The sequence below is a fragment of the Neoarius graeffei genome, chromosome 5 (assembly GCF_027579695.1).
Source record: "Neoarius graeffei isolate fNeoGra1 chromosome 5, fNeoGra1.pri, whole genome shotgun sequence".
Taxonomy (NCBI): domain Eukaryota; kingdom Metazoa; phylum Chordata; class Actinopteri; order Siluriformes; family Ariidae; genus Neoarius; species Neoarius graeffei.
In genome coordinates, this window is record NC_083573.1 from 21,122,141 (window position 1) to 21,144,523 (window position 22,383).

General features: G+C 43.0%; 1 protein-coding gene across 5 annotated transcripts in view; it reads right to left on the minus strand.

Annotated features, from left to right (window-relative positions):
- Nucleotides 1–22,383, minus strand: part of fen1 (flap structure-specific endonuclease 1) — a 113,571-nt gene that overhangs the window by 60,588 nt on the left and 30,600 nt on the right. For 2 of the 5 annotated variants that reach the window (XM_060921425.1, XM_060921423.1), the window contains exon 2: nt 2,282–2,379. The exons of 1 other annotated variant lie outside the window; for it this stretch is intronic. In XM_060921425.1, coding sequence (XP_060777408.1) covers nt 2,282–2,363 — 82 coding nt within the window. In that variant the 5' untranslated portion in view covers nt 2,364–2,379. Of the gene's footprint in view, nt 1–2,281; nt 2,380–4,101; nt 4,175–11,532; nt 11,786–22,383 lie in introns of those variants that run through there. 2 more of the 5 variants (XM_060921424.1, XM_060921426.1) reach the window with 2 other exon arrangements.

Below are 22,383 nucleotides of genomic sequence, written 5' to 3' on the forward strand. Positions count from 1 at the left end.
CAAGATTCACCTTGACCAAACATTTTTGGTTACTATGAACAACCTTCTGGCAGAAACCTGGTTGGATATTTCACGACTCCTCATGGTAGAATTGATGGAGTTCAATTAAATTTGCTTTTTTTCCCCCCTTGGCATGGACTCAACTGATAAGCATGGTCCATATATTTTCAATAGGGTTTAAGTCAGGACTTGTTTTAAGCTTAATGTGAGCCTGCTTTATCCTTAACAACTAGCTCTGATGTGTGTTTGGGTTCACTGTCCTGTTGTAACTCCCAAGTCATGTTTAAGTTTCTGACAGTTTATGCTGAAGAACTCTGAAGTAGTCCTCCTTCTTCATTATTCTATCCATTTTGTGCAATGAACCAGTTCCACTGGCAGCAAAACAGCCCCAGAGCATGATGATCCTAGCACCACCACCAGGTACAGCGTCCCTCTGTACATGGTGGTCATTATGGCCGAACAACTTAATTTTTGTCTCATCTGACCATACAGCTATCCTTCAGAAGGCTTTTTCTTTATCTGTGTGGTCAGCTTCAAACTTTAGTTAAGCTTGAAGGTGTCAATTTTGGAGCAGGGGGTTATTTCTTGGATAACAGCTTCTTAGTCCATGACGATCTGAACCGTAGACAGCTCATGGCAGGGCTGTGCCATGGTGGTTCCTGGGTTGTTCCTGACCATCCAAACCAATTTCCTTTTAGCTGGGTTTTCTTGAAGCAAAGTGGCTTGGCAAAGTGACTACACCTCATAATAACTTGGAAACAATTGTTTGAACTGATCTTGGAATTTGCACTTGTTTAGAAATGGCTCTAAGAGATGTTCCTCTTTCTCAGATCTGCACTGAGCTCTTTGGACTTTCCTGTTTTACTGTGTGTTGGTCAATCCAATGACTGCTGTAAACAAACCCTTTTTATGAAGGCACAGAGAAGCTACTAGCTGTAGTTAATCATGATCACTAACAAAATTAAGAGACCTCGGCCTTGGCAAGATAAACATTTTGGAAGTTTCAGCACCACTGAATTAATAATCTAAGTGAGTGTATGTAAATTTTTGACCCAGTATGTATAATTTTAACCCTGTGTTGATTTCAGAAAACCCAAAGAAAATTAAAACTTGTGCACCAAATTCTAGTGTTTTTTTAACTAAAGATGTATGCTGTACAATCATTCTGCCACAGAAAAAGAACAGTTCAAAGAAATTACTGAAAGCCCAAATAATGCCATGACAATCATATCCAAGATGATATTCATGTCACTGTATGTAAACTTCTGACCACAACTGTACAAGTCAAAGTAAATTTAGAAAAATCACTGCTTTCTTTATCATCTGCATTTTCCATACTGTCCCAACTTTTTCTGAATTTGGGGTTGTATTTTAGTAATATACCATGGAAAATTTGCAAGTACTAATATCAATATTTTCTTTGAAGAAATAAGTGCTATGTTACATTCTGCCTTATATGAAGCAACACAAACATTTTTGTAGGGATTTGTTTTATGGTCTGGGAAGAATTTTTTGTTTGAACACTGAAAAATGGACAACAGACTATTTCAAAACGTGTGTGGTCCTTTAGCTTGGTTTTGCAATATGTAGCCCGATGATGCACTTGTTCTCAGTTGTTTTATATATTCCTGTTTATTAGATTAGATAGAATTTTATTGATCCCTTTGGGCGGGTTCCCTCAGGGAAAATAAAATTATTGTATTCATTTCATCTCATCTCATTATCTCAAGCTGCTTTATCCTTCTACAGGGTCGCAGGCAAGCTGGAGCCTGTCCCAGCTGACTACGGGCGAAAGGCGGGGTACACCCTGGACAAGTCGCCAGGTCATCACAGGGCTGACACATAGACACAGACAACCATTCACACTCACATTCACACCTACGGTCAATTTAGAGTCACCAGTTAACCTAACCTGCATGTCTTTGGACTGTGGGGGAAACCGGAGCACCCGGAGGAAACCCACGCAGACACAGGGAGAACATGCAACTCCACACAGAAAGGCCCTCGCTGGCCCCGGGGCTCGAACCCAGGACCTTCTTGCTGTGAGGTGACAGCGCTAACCACTACACCACCGTGCCGCCAATTATTGTATTCTTTGTTGTTAATAAAACAGTAATATATAGTCCATATTATTATGATTAATAATAATGATAATAACAACCCAAGTTATTTTAAATACAGAAACAAAACTGTCTACATGAAGAAGAGAACCCATGATGATTATTGCACACAACCACTCACTATACTGTGAAAATCAGAATATGATAGTATACAAACTTACCAAAGTAATTTTTAATATCCTGCTCCTTGATGGCTGCTGGCACCTGATCAGCTATTAACTTAGCAAGGCCGTGAATTCCCATGTTGTCAACAGGATTACTGCAAATTAGATTACACAGACACTAATGCTTAATTTGGAACAACAAAGATAATAAATATAAAACACAAAGTGTATATCTTAACAGATATGTGGAGTATGAGTATTTTAATATGACTCAGCTGTTGTTAAGGGGGTTCTTACATACTCATATTGAGAATTATAGAAAATTTAGAACAGTATAGAAATATACCTGAAAAAGAAATAGCAACTGTAGCTAAGGTTATACACTGCCAGATCTTTTCAGGCTTTGTTCCTCTCTCACAATTTTGATTTTATATCAAATCTTATAATTGATGGTGTAAACATTCAGGATATACAATGCTCTGAGTCTCTTTCTATGATGAGGGGTTACAAATGCCATATGCCAGGTTTGTGGTTGTGTAGCACAGTGTTTCCCAACCTTTCTTGAGCCACGGCACATATTTTACATTTGAAAAATCCCACGGCACACCATCAAACAAAAATATCACAAAAATGTATATTTTATATATACATATAGATAGCCAAAGCCGGGGGGGTCTGAGGGATTCCCCCCCCAGGAAAATTTTGAAAAATAAGGCCTTACAAGCCACTTTTCCTGCAATCTGAGCTGTAGTAGATTAAAAAAAACTGTTGTCTTTTTTATATATTTACATGAAAATATGTTTCAAATCAATAGGAGTATTGTTTGAATTCAAAATAAAATCACATTCTACATTCAAGGGTATGGTTATAATTCATGATCAACAAAAATGACAAACTAAATTCACATTAAACTTAAGTTCTCTTAATTATCAAAAATGTTCATATATTAAATAAAATTTCTTAGGGTGACTGACCTTTTCTCCCTATGTCCTCATTAGTTGCATATGATTTCTTCAAGAAGTCTTTTGAAATATTTAAGTTTTCAAAACTGTCAGCATTAATTCAGATTTACTGACTATCATATACATGTTCAATGTATTAAATCAAATGAATGCTAAGTTTATGGGATAATGTCTATGTACACTTTATACAATTATTTATAGTTCACAGTCACTTCTCATTTGATCATTTCGACTTCTTCAGCTTTTTGGCCAAAGACAAAAGCTCGTCAGTCCTCTCTTTTGTAAGAACTGTTATGATTGGCTATCATGCTCTCGCCATCGATGTTTCGGCCAATCACATTGTAGATAACACGTATTCTACCACGAGACTTAGTGAGACTAAAGATGGCGAAAATGTGAACATGTAACATCATCGTAGGAATGAATTACGCTCGAGTATCACGAAGGAACATACCCCAACCCCCCTCAATAAATGAAAAAAAAAATCACAACGGATTTGGCATAATATAAAAAGGTCGATTTTTACTCAGAAAAAGCGGAAATCCGCCAAAAAGTGGGAAACTCTCATCCCTGCTATCGCCATCACCGCTATCACACCCGAAGCATTACTAATTCTATTGTTTGAATGGCAACAGGTAGATACACAGGTTAATTAGCTACCTGCTGCCATCTATTGGAAGAGTATTTAATTGTTCTGACGGTCACTATATGTATATACAAAGACAAATTATTTGCAGTAAATAAATAATTTTTGGAACAATTAAGTGAAATTGGATAATGTCCCACGGCACACTAATGTGCCGCGGCACAGTGGTTGGGAAACACTAGTGTAGCATATGTGAGAATGAATAGAAATAAAAAACAAATATATTTTGTGGTCATTGTATGTCTGTCACTGGGGGTGCATAAGCGTACTCTTGGTGCCGGTCCCAAGCCCGGATAAATTGGAGAGGGTTGCGTCAGGAAGGGCATCTGGCGTAAAACTGTGCCAAATCTAACATGCGGAATGAAAAGAGAAATACCATACCGGATCGGTCGAGGCCCAGGTTAACAACGACCGCCTCCAGTACTGTTGGTCAACAGGGTGCCAGTTGCACCAAAACCAGTGTGCTACTGTTGCACCAAAATGGAGAAGGAGAAAGAGAGGGGGAGGCGTGTTAGGAGAAAGCATGAAAGATAGAAGGGAAGGAGCTTAGAATTGAGGGTAGGAACACTGAATGTGGGAACATTGACTGGCAGAGCAAGAGAGTTAGCGGGTATGATGGAAAGAAGGAAGTTGGACATTTTGTGTGTGCAGGAGACGAGGTGGAAAGGAAGCAAGGAAAGGATGCAAGTTGTTTTATTATGGAGTTGATGGAAAGAGAAATGGTGTTGGTATTGTTTTGAGGGGAGTTGGTCAACAGTGTGATTGATGTGAAGAGGGTATCAGAGTGATAGGCATGAAGTTGGAGATTCAAGGAGTGGTAATCAATGTGTGTGCACAGGGCTCTACAGTGCGCACATTTCACTCGCATTTGCGAGCGAATTTTTCGGCATGCGAACGACGAAAAAAAAACCACGTGCATTCGTGTGAGGGCTTCTTGCGGCCGACAATTTAGGAAAGCACTGAGCACAGACGTAACGAGTTTAACATTCTAAAATGTATCAAACGTTAAACTGCAAAGTATGTAAATCCAGCGCTGGATAGCCTACCTAATATAGTGTAACGAGTAACAGCCTGTATTGTTGTGAGTGTGTGTGTTCAGTGTTGTTACGTGTGTGTGTGTGTTCTGCCTGCGCCTTGCTCCCTGTCTGTTGCGTGCATTACCTCTGTCTTGCACTGCGGTGGTTCCCACGGTAGCCAGGGGGAGTGAAAAAGTTACATTTTTTTGCCGTTCTGCCATGCTAGTGCGTTTTATCGGGACATGAGATTTCAGCATTTTTATTCTTCTCGGTCTGTAGCCTGAATAAGTTTAGGCTACTGAATAACACTTTCAGTTAAAGTTGAGTCTGGTGCTTTTGTGCTGACGCTACAATAGCCTATCATCACAATAAATATCCCTCGTAACATTTCCCGTTTTCTACTCATCTTTCTGTGATTGCCCCTCTTTCCCACGGTTGTATGTTGTGGGTGTGGCATTAGGTGGGAAAAGTGCTTTTTAGGGATTCATCAGATCATTCAACTGAGAGAGAACTGAGAGCTGGTTCGGACCGAGCTGAGAAATATATTCGCTATACAGAGAATAACGGCGTTTTTTAAAAGCAATGATGGTGGAAACAAGAATAAAATAACGGACGAGGAAGAAAGTGTAGTGAAGAAAGCTAGAACGACGGGAGAAGGTGTGGGAAAATCATTATATAATGAGATGGAAAGCACACACCCCAGTGCAAACATTTAGATGGGAACATACAACACAGCAGAAAAACAAATAATATACAGTATATACAAATGGTGCATGTCACAACACAGCAGAAAAACAAAGAATATATATACACAACTGGGCGTGTTGAGTTGCAGATGTTAATTGCACATTAGTTATAGAAACTCAGTTCAGCTACAAAACTCAGGATATTGCACTGTATTTGGTATTGCATTGTATTGGGTATGGATGTAAAAGTGTAGGAATATAAATATAAAATATACAAAAGCTATAAAAACTAAAAAGTTGCTCTGTGAGGTTGCACTGTAATAAGTATATTGCACTGTATCAGGCAAGTGTGAGAATATTGTCCTTTTAGGTCCTTGTTGGTGCATTGTTGCACCTGCCAGAAGTGGCAACAGTCAGTGCATGTAATTAGGCCATCCTTAAAAAAAAAACCCGTTTCCTGTCCACCGGGTGAGCAAAAAAATTTTCAGTCGGGAGGGAGGGATTTTTTTTTTTTTATATGGATGGATAAGAAATCGCAATGCTGTGTTTGCTTTTTCTTTCAGTACTTTTTTATTACAAAAGCAAACACATTTAATAAAATATGACAGTTTAATCAACTGAAACTTGTACAAAAACTTTAAGTTAGCATTTTAAATGCTGACTGCAACATTTGCAAAACTTTTACAAAGGTACTTAAAATGTCCGACACACGGACTTTTTGTAGTTCTAAATCGACCGTTAGGCCTAGTTCGGATTAAATTACACTATTAAAATGATCACTGAATGATTTGTTTTTCTGAATCTTTACTATTTTGTTGTTCGCTAGAATACTATTTTGCGATTTCACACTTAAGCAAATGTTTGAAAACTCCGGATCTCCTTCATGGTGGCTGCCATTTTTTTGTGCCGTACGGCGCATGCGCAGAGCTGATTCAGTTCAGAGTGCGCACACACTCAGCGGAGGCAGTAGTGCATAGCTACCAACATTCCGAAATTGTAAATAGTAATACAAGGTTGGGTACTGAGTCTTGGTGGGGGGTCGGGGGGGGGCAAAGCCCCCCCCGCCACCAAAGCTTTCTAGCAAAACTATCCTGAAAAATCACACCAAAACAAAATAGTTTGAGAAAATTTATTCTACAAACTAAACTATCATCTTACATTAATTTGCAAAGTTCTTTTCAACAATGGAAACAAATTTACCTGGAACTAGAATACATATATCATCAAAGCAATTTGGCACAGATCAAACATAAAAGGAACCTCTTGTAATCAACACCAAACATAAAAATGTCTCAAAACATGCTTGGCACAAAGTGAAACAGCTCAAAAAAGTGTCAATTTCAACTTGTTTCTTCACATGACTACAGATCAAACAGAACAGAATCAACAACACACCCCGGGCATCAAATCGTGCCCGCCAATCACAACGCAAGGTTTTTGTTTGGATTCTTTGGGCGGGCTTTTGCAGGAGTGACGACAAGGCTGCGTGACCCTGGAGAAAGCGCTATTGAACAGCGCTTGTTTGACTCCGCTTTGGAATCAGTTTTAGAAGAATTAGGAGTTTTCGTTGAAACATGAGCAGGAAGAGGCTCTCTGCTCATTCCATGATCGCTGAATCTTCACCAAAACACTCGACGCTCCAATGGTGTCCCTCTCCACATGCTGTTTGTTTACCCCATAGACATATAAACATAGACATCGCATTGAGCTGGTGGCCCGTTGCTGGGATACGTCAGAGTGTCCGCCATATTGGATGTGGCAAATCTTCCCCGTAAACCAATGCAAGTAAATGGACTGAACTTCATAAAGCCCCTTTCTACAATAATATTTAACTCGATGCCTTTTATTCACCCATTAAGACACACATGTATATATTTGGGAAACAAACAGGCATCAAAACAACACATATAACTTTTAATGTGATGTTATAAATAGTGTGCGAAATACCCTGTACACTGCAAACTAGCGACAGATACGCGATAGATAGCTCAGGTAAGCTAATCAGCCAGCATACCGTAGCAAGCTACCAAAACCTGAGGCCACAATAACCAACCTACAAGACTGAATATGATAAATGATGGAAATAGTGGAAAAACTGGAAATAGTGAATGAAAATAAAAATGTACTGTTTTATTTATTGAGTCACCACACAGACCTACTCTCGTTGAATAAAGTGAGCTGAATGACCGCCAAACTGAGTTCGGCCAGGTTCTAACGTCATACCAAAACAAAATACATCACTGATACCTTCACATTCAGAAAGGTTAAAAACATTCATCATACGTTCAAAAACGTTCATCATAGTGTGGCACTGTATTATCTAATTCTCACTGCTTATAACTATACACCTGCCCGGTGGAGATGAGCTGGGAAACTGAAAACTGAAGGAACAGTATTGAAAAGTATTTTTCCAGTCTCACCTGTGAAAGGTAATCCCATGTGATCTCATTTGGACGGTAAACCTGTTGGTACAGTTAAACGCAGCACATGAATGAGGCATCTTTATTCTCGGCTACTGTCTAGACGCTATACCAGAGACGGTTGAAGAATCTCTACTTTGCCACATCCAATATGGCGGCGAGGATGACGTATGATTCTACGCAGAATGCGGCGTCTATGTTTATATGTCTATGGTTTACCCTCCCCCACTGCTTTCTGTCGCTCTGACTACATCACAGTCAGTCACTACATTTACATGCACATAGACAGAATCGAATTTCTGCCGTTGCTCGACTGAAATCGAAGTTCAAAATGCCATGTATACACCTTAATTCGGCTGAAATTGAACCGAACTTGATTTCTCGGAATCAAGCTACACGACCTAGTTTATGCGATTTCTGCCGAGCTACTTTGTGCATGTATAACCTATCGAGCTAGTTGTCGAGCTACTTCCGGAAGTGACGAGTGACGAGACCACAAGCGGGAAACACAACAGCCTCGGTCGGCATGACAACAGTAGTAGCGAGCAGCAGAAGAGGTCAGGAGGAACAAACAAAGAAGAGAAAATGGCGATGTAGTGTGGGTGGAGCACAGAGGACGGCAGGACAAAGCTTCTGGTACTAATAGGCTTTTTATTGTCAGACTTTTCAGTTTAACAGCCTACTTTTATTCTTGAGAGAAAAACACACACGCGCGCGCTGTGTTCTAGTCCCGGGACGAGCTGTCCCCTCTGCTCTCCCTCTGCCTCCTTAAATAGGGCGCGATTACTGGGAAGACACACAAACACAGGTTAATTACCGTCAGGTGAAGTGATTCTGCCACTCACTTTCCCTGGCTCCGCCCTCCTGTCACAGACCGGCGCTTGACCACGCCCCCACTGCCACAGGCAAGCAGAAACGTGCACTTCTGGAGCAATGAGGAGACAGAGTTCATGCTCATTCAGCTTAAGGAGTTGAATATATTAAAATTCATGGACGGGAGAAAAACGCGCAATGGAGAACACGGAACTGATAACTTTGTTTACACTCTTGAATAGCTCTTCTTCATGACGACAACCGGAAGTGTACCAACACGATGGGGCGCGTTGCGCCACCTGTGGCTCGGGTGCACAATGCACCTCACACAATAGCCCGATTTCATTGTGTGCATGTAGGATTGGATTTCTCTGGCACCCTGCTTGGACCTTCAGCTCGATTACCGACAGCAGCTCGATTTGGATGTGCATGTAAACGTAGTCACTGTTGCGCTGATTGGTCAGAGCATTGGCCTATACGCACAGAGACAGTTTGAAAGACAACGGGTTCAAATACGAATCCCACCGGTGATAGACTTTGAAAATGACCCATGAAAATTGGCAAAATCGTATTTTATTGTAGTAAATTCGTATTTTCGTAATCATAACGACAAATCATAATAAATACGATTTATTTGTAGTAGTTGGCAGCTATGGTAGTGTGTCGGGGCTGTAGGAGGGAACAGAACCATAGATAACGCTTATTTTGTCTCCGGTAAACCAGTCTTCTCTCGTTCAATTACGTGCTGGCATCAAAAGACACCGTTGGTTGTAAATGAAACCAAACTGAGTCGTTGGAGTGCATTTTCATACACAAATGGAGAAATGTTCGCTGAGTGTTTAATTGTGTAGCCACCACTGCAGACCGTTGTCGTTGTTAATTCATAGCATGCTCAGCTGCGTGAATGTGTCATGCACCGAAAATAAGAGATTTACAAGCCAGGAACGCCTCATGATGAAATGCGCAAGAAAAGAAAGAAGATTTACTGCCATTTTACTTTGTATTTGAGTAAAGTGAATAAATAAATGGTCTGTGGAAAATACATTTAATCCTGGGAACTGCGTGCACAGCAGCGGTCTCAAAAGTAGCTGGTCACCGGCGGCAAATCGCCGGCTATGGCTTGTTATGCAGCCGGCTATTGTCAGTCGAGTCACAAAATTTAATATTAAATATTTCTGACAGCAAAAAAAGTTGTGAACGTAAATTACATCCATTATGTCATGTATGTCCGTTGCCGCGTCAACTGTGTTTACATCCTCGACACGACTGCAGCCATTACTGCCGCCTGTGTTGCCAGATTGCGCGTTTTCCCGCCCAATTTGGGCGGTTTTAAGTGCATTTTGGCGGGTTTTGAACATATTTTGGGCTGTAAAACGTCAGCAGTATCTGGCAACATATTTTTTTACTTAATACAAGAAATTAATGGATGCCAACGTTTTTGCCAAAATGGTATTTTATTTTCCATTGTTTAGGCAGCTTCAGCATCATACTGTGAGATTCTGTTCAAATTGTTTTTTTCCTTCTATGAAGCCTGAGCCATTTATTTTATTAGTTTATAATTATTGTTTAATTTAGTCTTCAGGAGACACTGCCTGCACACAGTACTAGTATTAATAGTTTTTTTTCTTACATGAAAGCTGAGGCATTTATATTATATTTTAAGGTAACTTCATGTTGTGCTGTGAGGTTCTATGCACTTTAACTTTTGAACCAACAGGTGCATTTGGATAAGTAAAGCCTATTTTTCTGCATTTTTGTAGTCCTGGTAATCTTTTATATTGGTAAAGTTGTTTATAGGACCATTTCTCAGTGTCTGTTTTTTTAATCAATAGTTTTTCAGTAATAACTTAATATTTAACACATCACTTAATTTTAAACAACCCCCGCGCCTCCCCCATAGTCTCCAAAATTTCTGTGGGAGACACTGGCGTGCGTAACAACGCTAATCAAGCTTAAGCTAGACGACCCGCCTCAAATACCCGTCCCGGGTAAATGTTATCCCAATTTTAGATGGCCTGTTCCAAACCATCCCGCACCATGAAAAATTCGTACTTGCATATCTCTCTCTCTATATCCATATATATATATATATATATATATATATATATATATATATATATATATATCCCTGCACGCTTTGCGCGCATTATGTCTGCCGCTGGCAGACATTTTACCATTTTGCACCCTGCTGTAAATTATTTGTACCCTGCTATTCTCCCAAACTTTGAAGCCCCTGGCACAGGAGTTTGTGTTTACTCCCCCCCCAGGTGGCTACTTATTTGTCATGGCTGGCTAGTATGAGCCTTAGTGGAAAGCCCTGGGAATGCGTAAATGTCAAGTTCGATTTTAGATTTACGAACCCGAAAAAAAAAAATGTCGAAAAACCTGAGGGCGTCGTGGCTCAGGTGGATAAGGCGCCACACCATAAATCCGGGGACCCGGGTTCGATTCCAACCCGAGGTCATTTCCCGATCCCTCCCCGTCTCTCTCCTGCTCATTTCCTGTCTCTACACTGTCCTATCCAATAAAGGTGAAAAAAGCCCAAAAAATATCTTTAAAAAAATGTCGAAAAACCGGCATATAGAAATAACCTTGCTTGTCTGATAGAAGCACACGAGAAACACAGTGGCCTGACCAGGCCCGTGACCCTGGCTGCAGTGGAGGGCACTCCTGAGCCTCACCAAGATTGAGCAGTATGCTGTGCACGCAGAAAGGCTGCTGAAAGAAAGAGAGAAGACAGTCAACAAAAAGAGACCAAGACCTACACACTTCTCCAGACTGCTCAGCCTGGACAAAGAAGAAGAGGTAGGGGCTGAGGCAGGATGACCTGGGGTGACCCGTCCTGGATGAAAGGCGCAACCTGCTACAACTGCAATCAGAAGGGACACATTGCTCGAGATTGCCTCCACAGTAGCAGCCAGAGGCCCCGTGAGGAGTACAGCAAAGCAGACTGACGGGCGGACTCCGGGAACGGACCCCGCACAGAGAACAGGGGAGGTAACACACACACACACACACCTGATGATACACATACACAGACAGGAACATTCACATAACGTTAAACACATTAGTAGCAGCACCTGCATGCAACAGCATGACTACACAGAAACGCCCGATACACCAGTCCAGATAGGTACACCTGAAGTTGCATTTAGTTTGTTAAAATACACAACTACGCCCTTCTCTAAACTCTCTTGTATGCCCCTCACTGTATGTGGGCATGTGTTGACTTCCTTAAGTAGATTCTGGAGCAGGACACTCAGTCATACAACATGGGGCACTTCCAGTAGACCCACCACTCAGCTCAAATTCTATTCAGACGATGGGCATCTCAGGACGACCTGTAACTGAAACTTTCTCAGTCAACCTCCCGTGTACAAGCAAGGGAGGAATAGTTACGTCCCACTCATTCCTCATCTCACATACATGTTAGCACGCGATTTAATGTGCAAATTAGGAGTAAATCTCACATCAACTCCAGATGGACTAACTACTGAAGTAAGTGAAATGTGTGGTGTGCAGTATGGTCTTGCAAGCCCCCTGTACGTGTATGTCGGGCGGCTCTGCTCAGATCAACTCACACAAACTCCCAAACACCTTGTACAGCTCGCACACTTGAATACCTCATCAGTTGACCCAGATTATATGAAAAGAGGAAGATTTGCAATGCACAGCACATGTTCACCAAGGGCAAGATGTAGAGTTTAAAAAGACTTGGTTTGCAAACCCCCACGCACATGAAAGATTGACCCTCAAAACTGCATATTGGTCTAAACATTATTGCACTGTGCAGGTTCATCTTACTTGTTGTCCGAACAGCTGCATCAATGTTCATCGCAGTGTTCTTAAACATGTTATGCGCAGCCTCATGTCAGAGGACTCTGAGGTCAGCTGCTGCCAGCATGATTTCTTCGACATCGTTAATTCCATACCCCATGTCTCATTAGCAAAGCCACGAGCCGCCCATTGGAAAGACGTGGGGAAATGGGTCAAGAAGTGCGCAGTCAATGGCAATGAATGGACCCAAACAGAGGACCCTAGTGTGTTGTTTTACCAAAAGCTTGGGGTCTACAAACAAAGTCATGCTGTGTGTGTGAATGTTAAGCACAGCGTAATATTAGCCACTGATGACCAGGGTCCTAGGGACCCCGGCCATAGCCATAACTCCAGCAGAGGTGCACCCCAAATTGGCAGGAGTTCCAAATTCCATCTGGGCGAAGGGTAAACATAGGCTACGTTCACACTGCAGGCTGAAGTGACTCAAATCCGATCTTTTCGCCCATATGTGACCTGTATCCGATCTTTTATTGACAATATGAACGACACAGATCCGATTTTTTCAAATCCGACCCAGGCCGTTTGGATATGTGGTCCTAATTCCGATCCCTATCCGCTCTTTTCATATGCGACTTCAGTCTGAACTGCCAGGTCGCATTCATCCGACTTACACGTCATCAACAAGCCACAAACGTCACTATTCTGCGCTGAAGTAGGCGGCGGGTCTCTCAAAAAAGTTACAACAACATGGCGCATAATCACGGGCGCAGATAGAGGGGGGGGACTCGTCCCACCCAGATTTAAATTCACCTCGTTCGGTCCCCCCCACTTATAGGGAGGAATAAACATCTATGTTGTCTTTCTTTGTATAAGGCAAACCTCACGGAAAAATCAAAAGACTAATTACCGTTCGGTTTATTGAGGTGCACGGCAGTGTATACATAGTTGCAACAACTCACATAAAACAAAACAAAGACTGATATTCGGTTGGTTGAGCTGCGCAGACTGCACAGGTTGCGAGCTCGAGCTTGGTTGCTATGGTTACTAACAACAAGTTTGACAGGCATATCGGGGTTGGGGTTGGTTTGCTGGCAGCTTTGTCCCCCCCAGTTTTTTGTCCCTCCCAGTTCAAAAAACGTATCTGCACCCCTGCGCATGACATCAATGCGAGGGACGCTTCGGGCTGTGAAGGTTCTGAATCTTCTCAATGGAAGGACGCAGAGGTTAGGGAGCTGATTTCCATTTGGGGGGATGCAGCTATTCAAGCTAGATTGGATGGGTCATACCGCAACCGGGCGGTTTTACTTCCGTAAACACTGGCCATGCTCACTGCGTGTGACGTCGTCGTATCCTGCAATGCGCATGCGGAACACTTTTAGGTCGCTTTTCGTTCATACTGAGGATCACATACAAGTCGCATATATTTGTTAATGTGAACGACCTCACAAAAAAATCGGATTTCACAAAAAAATCGGAATTGAGCATTAAGCCTTGCAGTGTGAACGTAGCTATGATGTAGGCCGAATAAAGAATGCTGAACCAGTCATGATCACGCCCAAATCAGATTTCAGGCCTAAACAGACCCAGTACCCACTCAAACCAGAAGCAAATCGCAGGTATAAGACCGATCTTTGATTCATTGCTGAAGGCAGGTATAATTGTCCCTTGCCCGGACTCTCCAGTGCGCACTCCTATTTTCCCAGTTAAGAAGGCAAGAAAATTGTCCCAGCCCGAGGAGTGGAGGTTTGTCCAAGATCTGCAAGCAGTCAATGCTGCAGTTGTTCCGCACGCGCCTGACGTCCCTAAAGAGCACTCTGCAGACCACACCCATTCTGGGATTGCCTGACCCCAATAAACCATTTGTTCAAACTGTAGATGAAAAGATATTGTGGGGTATTCTAACCTCACCCTTCTGGTCCCACATGCTGTCTCCCTGCTTCTGTTGGAGAAAAAGACATCACATTTGTCAACACAGAGATGGTTAAAATATAACACTATCATACTTGATATGCCTAACATCATTGTGAAATGTTGTACTGTTCTGAATCCTGCCTCTCTTCTCCCTACAGAGAACGATGGACATGACTGTGTTGCTCTCACTAACGATATTTGTTCCTCTAGGGCAGACTGAAAGAGCGACCCTTTGGAAAATCCAGACATGGTCCTCTATGTGGATGGTTCAGCCTCCAGAGACAGGAAAGAACAAAGTAGGTTTTGCCGTAGTCTCAGATCACGAGGTCCTCAAGGCGTCGTGTCTGTCCTCAAACCTGTCGGCGCAGGCCACAGGCATGCAAATATATAGAGGCATGCAAATTGGCTGCAGAGCAATCCGTCAATATTTTTTACGGACAGCAGGTACGCATTTGGCATTGTGCACGATTTTGGCACCATTTGGAAAGACAGAAATTCTCACTAGCACAGGATCTCCCATTGCACATCATAAATTGGTCTCTGAGCTGTTGGATGCTATTCTACTCCCTAGAACCATTGCTGTGTGCAAGTGTGCTGCCCCTACTAACAATACTGATCTTGTGTCTCAAGGAAATGCCAGGGCGGATGCAGCAGCTAAGTGTGCAGCCTCAGCTTCCAGTTCACCCTCTAACCTTGCTTTTCCTCAGGTTTTCACCCCGTTTACAGACCTTCAGAGCACTGCCACCCAGGATGAGACAAGTCTGGAAACGGGCCGGCTGTATCTTTGCAAACTCGGTAAGGGTTTGTCCCTCGGGCCGTCCCTGTCTACCCAAACACATGTTCCCTTTCTATGCAAAATTGGCACATGGGTTCACCCATGTGTCAAAAGGGGGGATGGCAGCAGAAGTAACAAAGTGATGGTTCACAAAGGGGGTTTCAAACTATGCTGCGAAATTTTGCAAGCAATGCTTGATATGTCCACAACATAATGCAGGTCAAGGTATCAAACTAACTCAAGCAGCACACCCAATACCAGACAAATGGACTTCATTGAACTGACACCTAGTGAGGGAAAAAGGTGCTGCCTGGTAATAGTTGACATGTTTTCAAAATGGGTTGGAGTATTCCCCACAGCTAAACAAGAGTCAGAGGCAGGAGTCAAAGCACTCCTGAGAGACACAATTCCTAGGTGGGGTATACCTAGCAAAATCTCAAGTGACAATGGAACGCCCTTTGTTAATGCAGCCCTAAAGAAAATAGGAGCATTCCTAGGGATAGACCTGAAACAACATCCTGCCAGTGCGGGAGCAGTGGAGAGGGAAAATGGGTCCCTTAAAAATAAACTAAGCAAAGCTTGTGCAGAAACAGGGCTAGGATGGACAAAAGTCCTCCCTGTAGTACTCACACAAATGAGGATGCAAACTAGGCCTAAGCATGGGTTAAGCCCATTTGAATTTCTGTTTGGACGAGTACCCAACACGGGGATAGGGCCAGCCCAAGGAACACTGCCGGACACCACACTGTGTGATGATGCAATGTTGAATGTTTGCACAGTAGTGCAACACTGTCCTCTGCTTTGAAATCTATCCACAAACAGGTAAAAGAAGCGCTTCCCAAGCATGCTGAGGGACCTCTGCACGATCTACAACCAGGGGATTGGATAGTGGTGAAAGACTTCCGACCAACCAAGTGGAACAAGCCACGGTGGAATGGCCCATTCCAGGTCCTGCTCACGACCCCAACGGCAGTGAAGGTCACAGACAGAGTGACGTGGATCCACGCTAGCCACTGCAGGAGGGTTCCTGAACTGGCTGAGCAGGAGGAAAAGGAAGGCCTCAGTGACCCAGACGCTGGCCAAGACGCGTGAGGAGGAAGGGCACCACTGCATGGAACAGTGCGAGTATCACATCAGTCACGCACGCACCCTCAATAGGGAAGAGTATTTCAGTGTCTAGCCAATAGATAAGTCTTAGGGTTTCGAATTTCCTCCAAGTCTCGGTGAGGTTGGACGAGGGCTGATAGGGCTGACTTAACACGTCAAGAAGGGCAAGGGTTAACTCAGAGACATAGTTAACATAAGATGAAGGGGGTAAATCATTATAAGCTAGGTCCAGTCGCGGGCCTGAGCATCCTGATCCTGCTGGGGCTCACGGGAGGATTCGTGTGTTGGTCGATATAGAGAACCCAGGCTGACACAGAGTCGAAGACAGTTGGTGGCGTTGGTTCAGTGGATGGAAGACTCTGATTCCATCCACCATACCGGTCCTGGGTTTAGTGATTGTGATGCTACGTTTGCTCCCTGTTTTCTGTCACTTTTGTATTTCCGTGTTTCAGAGGCAGCTGATAAATATTGGTTACCAGATGGTGAAAACAGGCCCAGACGACTTGCCTGACTGGCTTCCAAACCCACACGAAGACTATAACCCACCGTTTGACAACGTCAGCACAGCTGATATGAAATTAGCCCTAGCTTAAAACACTCATTTGTGGTTGTTTTCTGTTCTATTGTTTCCTGATCTATGTATATAGCTCGCTAGCATTAACTTAAGACGTCTATGTCTTACAAAACAGCCTTAGCATTATCCCTGTACACTCAATGACGTGTTAAGTCAAATCTCTCCAGGAACTCTTACCAATGAAATTGTGTACATTTCTTTCCTTTAGCAATTATTATTCTGTAGGATAAAAAGGGGGAAATGTGAAGGAAATTTAGTGAATGAACATTCCTATTCTCTGTGTTTCTGTATGTTGACCTCAAGTGGCCTAGTGTACTGAGAAAAATTGTTTTCCCACAAGCTGTAATCGCCTTTCTTTGTCCTTGGCTCAACGGCTGGTGATAAGCAGGCTGCCTTGTTTATGTTTCATGTTATGTTATGCCTAACCATGCATCTGCTGCGCATCTCAGAGCACACCAGGTGCATGCTCTAACAAAGAACCAATGTTTAGCTTCAAGGGCAAGCCTCAAGCCAATCACGTGCAGACGCGAGCAGTAGGCGAATGCTTTTAGAGTCTAATAGAATATATAGATTTAGGCACTGCCTAAAAGCAGAGCTCCCATCTGTTTCTGGGTTGTAGAATTTTCTTACATCATAGCCAGTCTCTTTTGTTTTATTTCTTTACTGGCTAGCACTGGCCACTAGGCGGTGTGTGTAACTGTTAATTACTAACACTGGCCACGAGGCAGTGTGTATGACTGGTAATTACTAACACTGACCACTAGGCGGTGTGCATGAGTGGTGGTACACATACAAACCACACACAAAAAAAAATTGACTCGATGAGTTTACCATTTTTTCTTAGGTATGGTGCGCCACTCGCGCTCCGCTATAACAGCCACTAAGACACAACTCAGACTGCGCACTCTCGGCATCACCTGAGCTGGTGTCTTCTTTTCCTGTTTTATATCTCAGTTTTATCAGAATCACTTTTATTGCCAGGTATGTGAACACGAGGAATTTGACTCCGGTTTCACTTAGCTCTCTTAGTACAAACAGATAGAAGAAAAAAAAAGCATAGACAAAAAACAACAAAAAGCTATGTACATGTACAGTGGTGCTTGAAAGTTTGTGAACCCTTTAGAATTTTCTATATTTCTGCGTAAATATGACCTAAAAAATCAGCAGATTTTCACACAAGTCCTAAAAGTAGATAAAGAGAACCCAGTTAAACAAATGAGACAAAAATATTGTACTTGGTCATTTATTTATTGAGGAAAATGATCCAATATTACATATCTGTGAGTGGCAAAAGTATGTGAACCTTTGCTTTCAGTATCTGGTGTGACCCCGTTGTGCAACAATAACTGCAACTAAACGTTTGCGGTAACTGTTGATCAGTCCTGCACACCGGCTTGGAGGAATTTTAGCCCATTCCTCCGTACAGAACAGCTTCAACTCTGGGATGTTGGTGGGTTTCCTCACATGAACTGCTCGCTTCAGGTCCTTCCACAACATTTCCATTGGATTAAGGTCAGGACTTTGACTTGGCCATTCCAAAACATTAAATTTATTCTTCTTTAACCATTCTTTGGTAGAATGACCTGTGTGCTCAGGGTCGTTGTCTTGCTGCATGACCCACCTTCTCTTGAGATTCAGTTCATGGACAGATGTCCTGACATTTTCCTTTAGAATTCGCTGGTATAATTCAGAATTCATTGTTCCATCAATGATGGCAAGCCGTCCTGGCCCAGATGCAGCAAAACAGGCCCAAACCATGATACTACCACCACCATGTTTCACAGATGGGATAATGTTCTTATGCTGGAATGCAGTGTTTTCCTTTCTTCAAACATAATGCTTCTCATTTAAACCAAAAAGTTCTATTTTGGTCTCATCCATCCACAAAACATTTTTCCAGTAGCCTTCTGGCTTGTCCACATGATCTTTAGCAAACCGCAGACGAGCAGCAATGTTCTTTTTGGAGAGCAGTGGCTTTCTCCTTGCAACCCTGCCATGCACACCATTGTTGTTCAGTGTTCTCCTGATGGTGGACTCATGAACAGTAACATTAGCCAATGTGAGAGAGGCCTTCAGTTGCCTAGAAGTTACCTTGGGGTCCTTTGTGACCTCACCGACTATTACACGCCTTGCTCTTGGAGTGATCTTTGTTGGTCGACCACTCCTGGGGAGGGTAATAATGGTCTTGAATTTCCTCCATTTGTACACAATCTGTCTGACTGTGGATTGGTGGAGTCCAAACTCTTTAGAGATGGTTTTGTAACCTTTTCCAGCCTGATGCGCATCAACGCTTTTTCTGAGGTCCTCAGAAATCTCCTTTGTTCGTGCCATGATACACTTCCACAAACATGTGTTGTGAAGATCAGACTTTGATAGATCCCTGTTTTTTAAATAAAGCAGGGTGCCCACTCACACCTGATTGTCATCCCATTGATTGAAAACACCTGACTCTAATTTCACCTTCAAATTAACTGCTCATCCGAGAGATTCACATACTTTTGCCACTCACAGATATGTAATATTGGATCATTTTCCTCAATAAATAAATGACCAAGTAGAATATTTTTGTCTCATTTGTTTAACTGGGTTCTCTTTATCTACTTTTAGGACTTGTGTAAAAATCTGATGATGTTTTAGGTCATATTTATGCAGAAATATGGACAATTCTAAAGGGTTCACAAACTTTCAAGCACCACTGTAGAAGGGTAAATATATTTATAGACAAGGATATGTATTTTTTAATCTTTTGGTGCAAAATGGTGCATAGTGCAAGGATGCCTTCGTAAATATAAATATACAGTGTGTACAGAATGATGGTATGCGTGTGCAGATATTTCACAGTTGATGTTAACGATATTTGAGTCCGGTTTTAGCTGTTCATCACAGAGACAGCCTGAGGGGAAAAAAACGTTCTTGTGTCTGGTTGTTTTTGCGTACAGTGATCTGTAACGTCTTTCAGAGGGGAGAAGTTTAAACAATTTGTGACCAGGGTGTGATGGGTCTGCAGAGATGTTACCTGCCCGTTTCCTGAGTCTGGACAGGTACAGGCCTTGGATGGAGGGCAGGCTGACACCAATAATTTTCTCTGCAGACCTTATTGTCCGTTGCAGTCTGTTCTTGTCCTGCTTGGTGACCGATCCAAACCACTGACGTGCGGTCAGGGGCGGCAGGGCCTCACCGGTCATCATCCAGCCATCATGAGATGTAATGAATGTAAATAATGATAAAGATTTGTCCAATCATCTGTGCTATATATGCTATTTCTGTATGATTCAAATAATTTCAATCATTTTTGCGATCAAAATCGCTGTATTTGCCTATTTCCTATTCAATTGCAGCGAATATGCAGCGACGTGAGGCAGCACCAAGCCGTGCCTCACGTCAGATTGCGCAATCCCTTGTTAACTGGGTTGAGCGCGTGCCTTTTGCTTACTCTGTGTATGCTACCAACGTAATGCTGTATTAAAATGTTTTTTATACATTGTAGACATGTGTATAATATGTCCTCACTTTCCTTATAATATGTAATGTTTTCTACGTATGTGTATCACTTATTTAGTGTTAACAATTTGACATAAAGCCGCACTGAAAAGACATGGAGGTGAGGCAAGCAGTAGCTCTGCCGCAGTGCAGAGGGCGTATGTGAGCTCAGTTATTCTTGTTTGGTGTTTGCTTGTTTGGTGGTCACGTAAAGTTTAATTTGGACTGTTGTTGGCTTGTTCCGATTGACTGCAACAATGGAGGATGTAATAGCTCAACTGAAAGGTTTCTCAAAGTTGGACTTTCAAGGAAAACGGGACGTGATAAAGAATGGACGGCCGACGCCGGAGCTAAAGGAATTACTTCAAAGGACTGGGCAGAAGATAACCCAATCGCTTCAAAGTGAGTGGTACAACCGAAAAGATTGGCTGTGCTACAAGAAACCGCCTTTTCTGTTATCCCTGTCTCTTGTTCTCAACCAGTGACAATGTCTGGACTAACATGGGATTTTGTGACTTAAAAAACCTACCAAGAAGCCTCCTGAAACATGAATGCTCAGCTACTCACATTCAAAACCAAATTGCTTTAAAAACTTTTGGGACTTCTCGAATAGATGTGGCTTTGAATGAACAGCACCGGCTAAACATTAGCATGCACAACGCTAAGGTGAAGGAAAACCGAGAGATCTTAAAATATCTCATTCATGCAACCTGCTTCTTAGCCAAACAGTAAAGTGTTCGAATCCTGTGTGTTTGTGTGTGTGAGAGAGAGCATCCGCCGTGATGCTGTGCCTAGCGATGGATGTATGGGGCCGTGGTGCTGTGTGGCCTGTTCTGTCTGTAGCACCGTGGTTCGTGTGTTTGTTCTGTGTATGGTACCCGCTGTGTGGCCTGTGTGGTCCGCCGTGGTGTTTTTTGGAAGTAGGCTACTGAACCGCCATTCATTTTTCATTCTTCCTTGGCCAAATATGTACCTTCAAATGTACCTTATGTAAAGAATGCTGCTATGAGATATGAAACTAAATCGGTATTTGGCAAAATATTTTGGTGCATATTTGAAAATCTGATTTTGAAAAAGTCAGTGCCTCACTAGCCACAAACCTCACCGCACGTCACTGATCCAAACCAAACAGTGATGGAAGAGCAGAGAACAGACTGAATGATGGCAGCGTAGAATTGTGTCAGCAGCTCCTTAGACAGGTTGAGCTTCCTGAGCTGGCGCAGAAAGTACAACCTCTGCTGGGCCTTTTTGATGATGGTGACTGTGTTGGTCTCCCACTTCAGGTCCCGGGAGATTGTGGAGCCCAGAAACCTGAAGGTTTCAAAAGCGGTCACAGTGTTGTTGGTGATGGTGATGGGCGGCAGGGTGGGGGCGCTCCTCCTAAAGTCCATTGTCATCTCCACAGTTTTGAGCGTGTTCAGCTCCAGATTGTTCTGACCGCACCAACAGACCAGCCGTTCAACCTCCCGTCTGTATGCAGACTCGTCACCGTCTCAGATGAGGCCGATGACCATTGTGTCATCTGCAAATTTCAGGAGTTTAACAGACGGGTCTCTTGAGGTGCAGTCGTTGGTGTAAAGGGAGAATAGCAGTGGGGACAGCACACACCCCCGGGGGGCACCAGTGCTGATAGTCCGGGTGCTGGATGTGATGCTCCCCACCCTCACCTGCTGCTTCCTGTCAGTTAGGAAGTTTATAATCCACTGAAAGGTGGAGGAGGGCACAGTGAGCTGGGTGAGCTTGGTGTGGAGGATGTCTGGAATGGTGGTGTTGAACGCCGAACTGAAGTCCACGAACAGGATCCTGGTGTACGTCCCTGCAGAGTCAAGGTGTTGTAGGATGTAGTGCAGTCCCATATGGATTGCATCATCTGCTGACCTGTTTGCCCGGTAGGCAAATTGCAGGGGGTCCAGCAGGGGGTCCAGCAGGGGGTCTGTGATGTCCTTCAGGTGTGACAACACCAGTCTCTCGAAGGACTTCATGACTACAGAT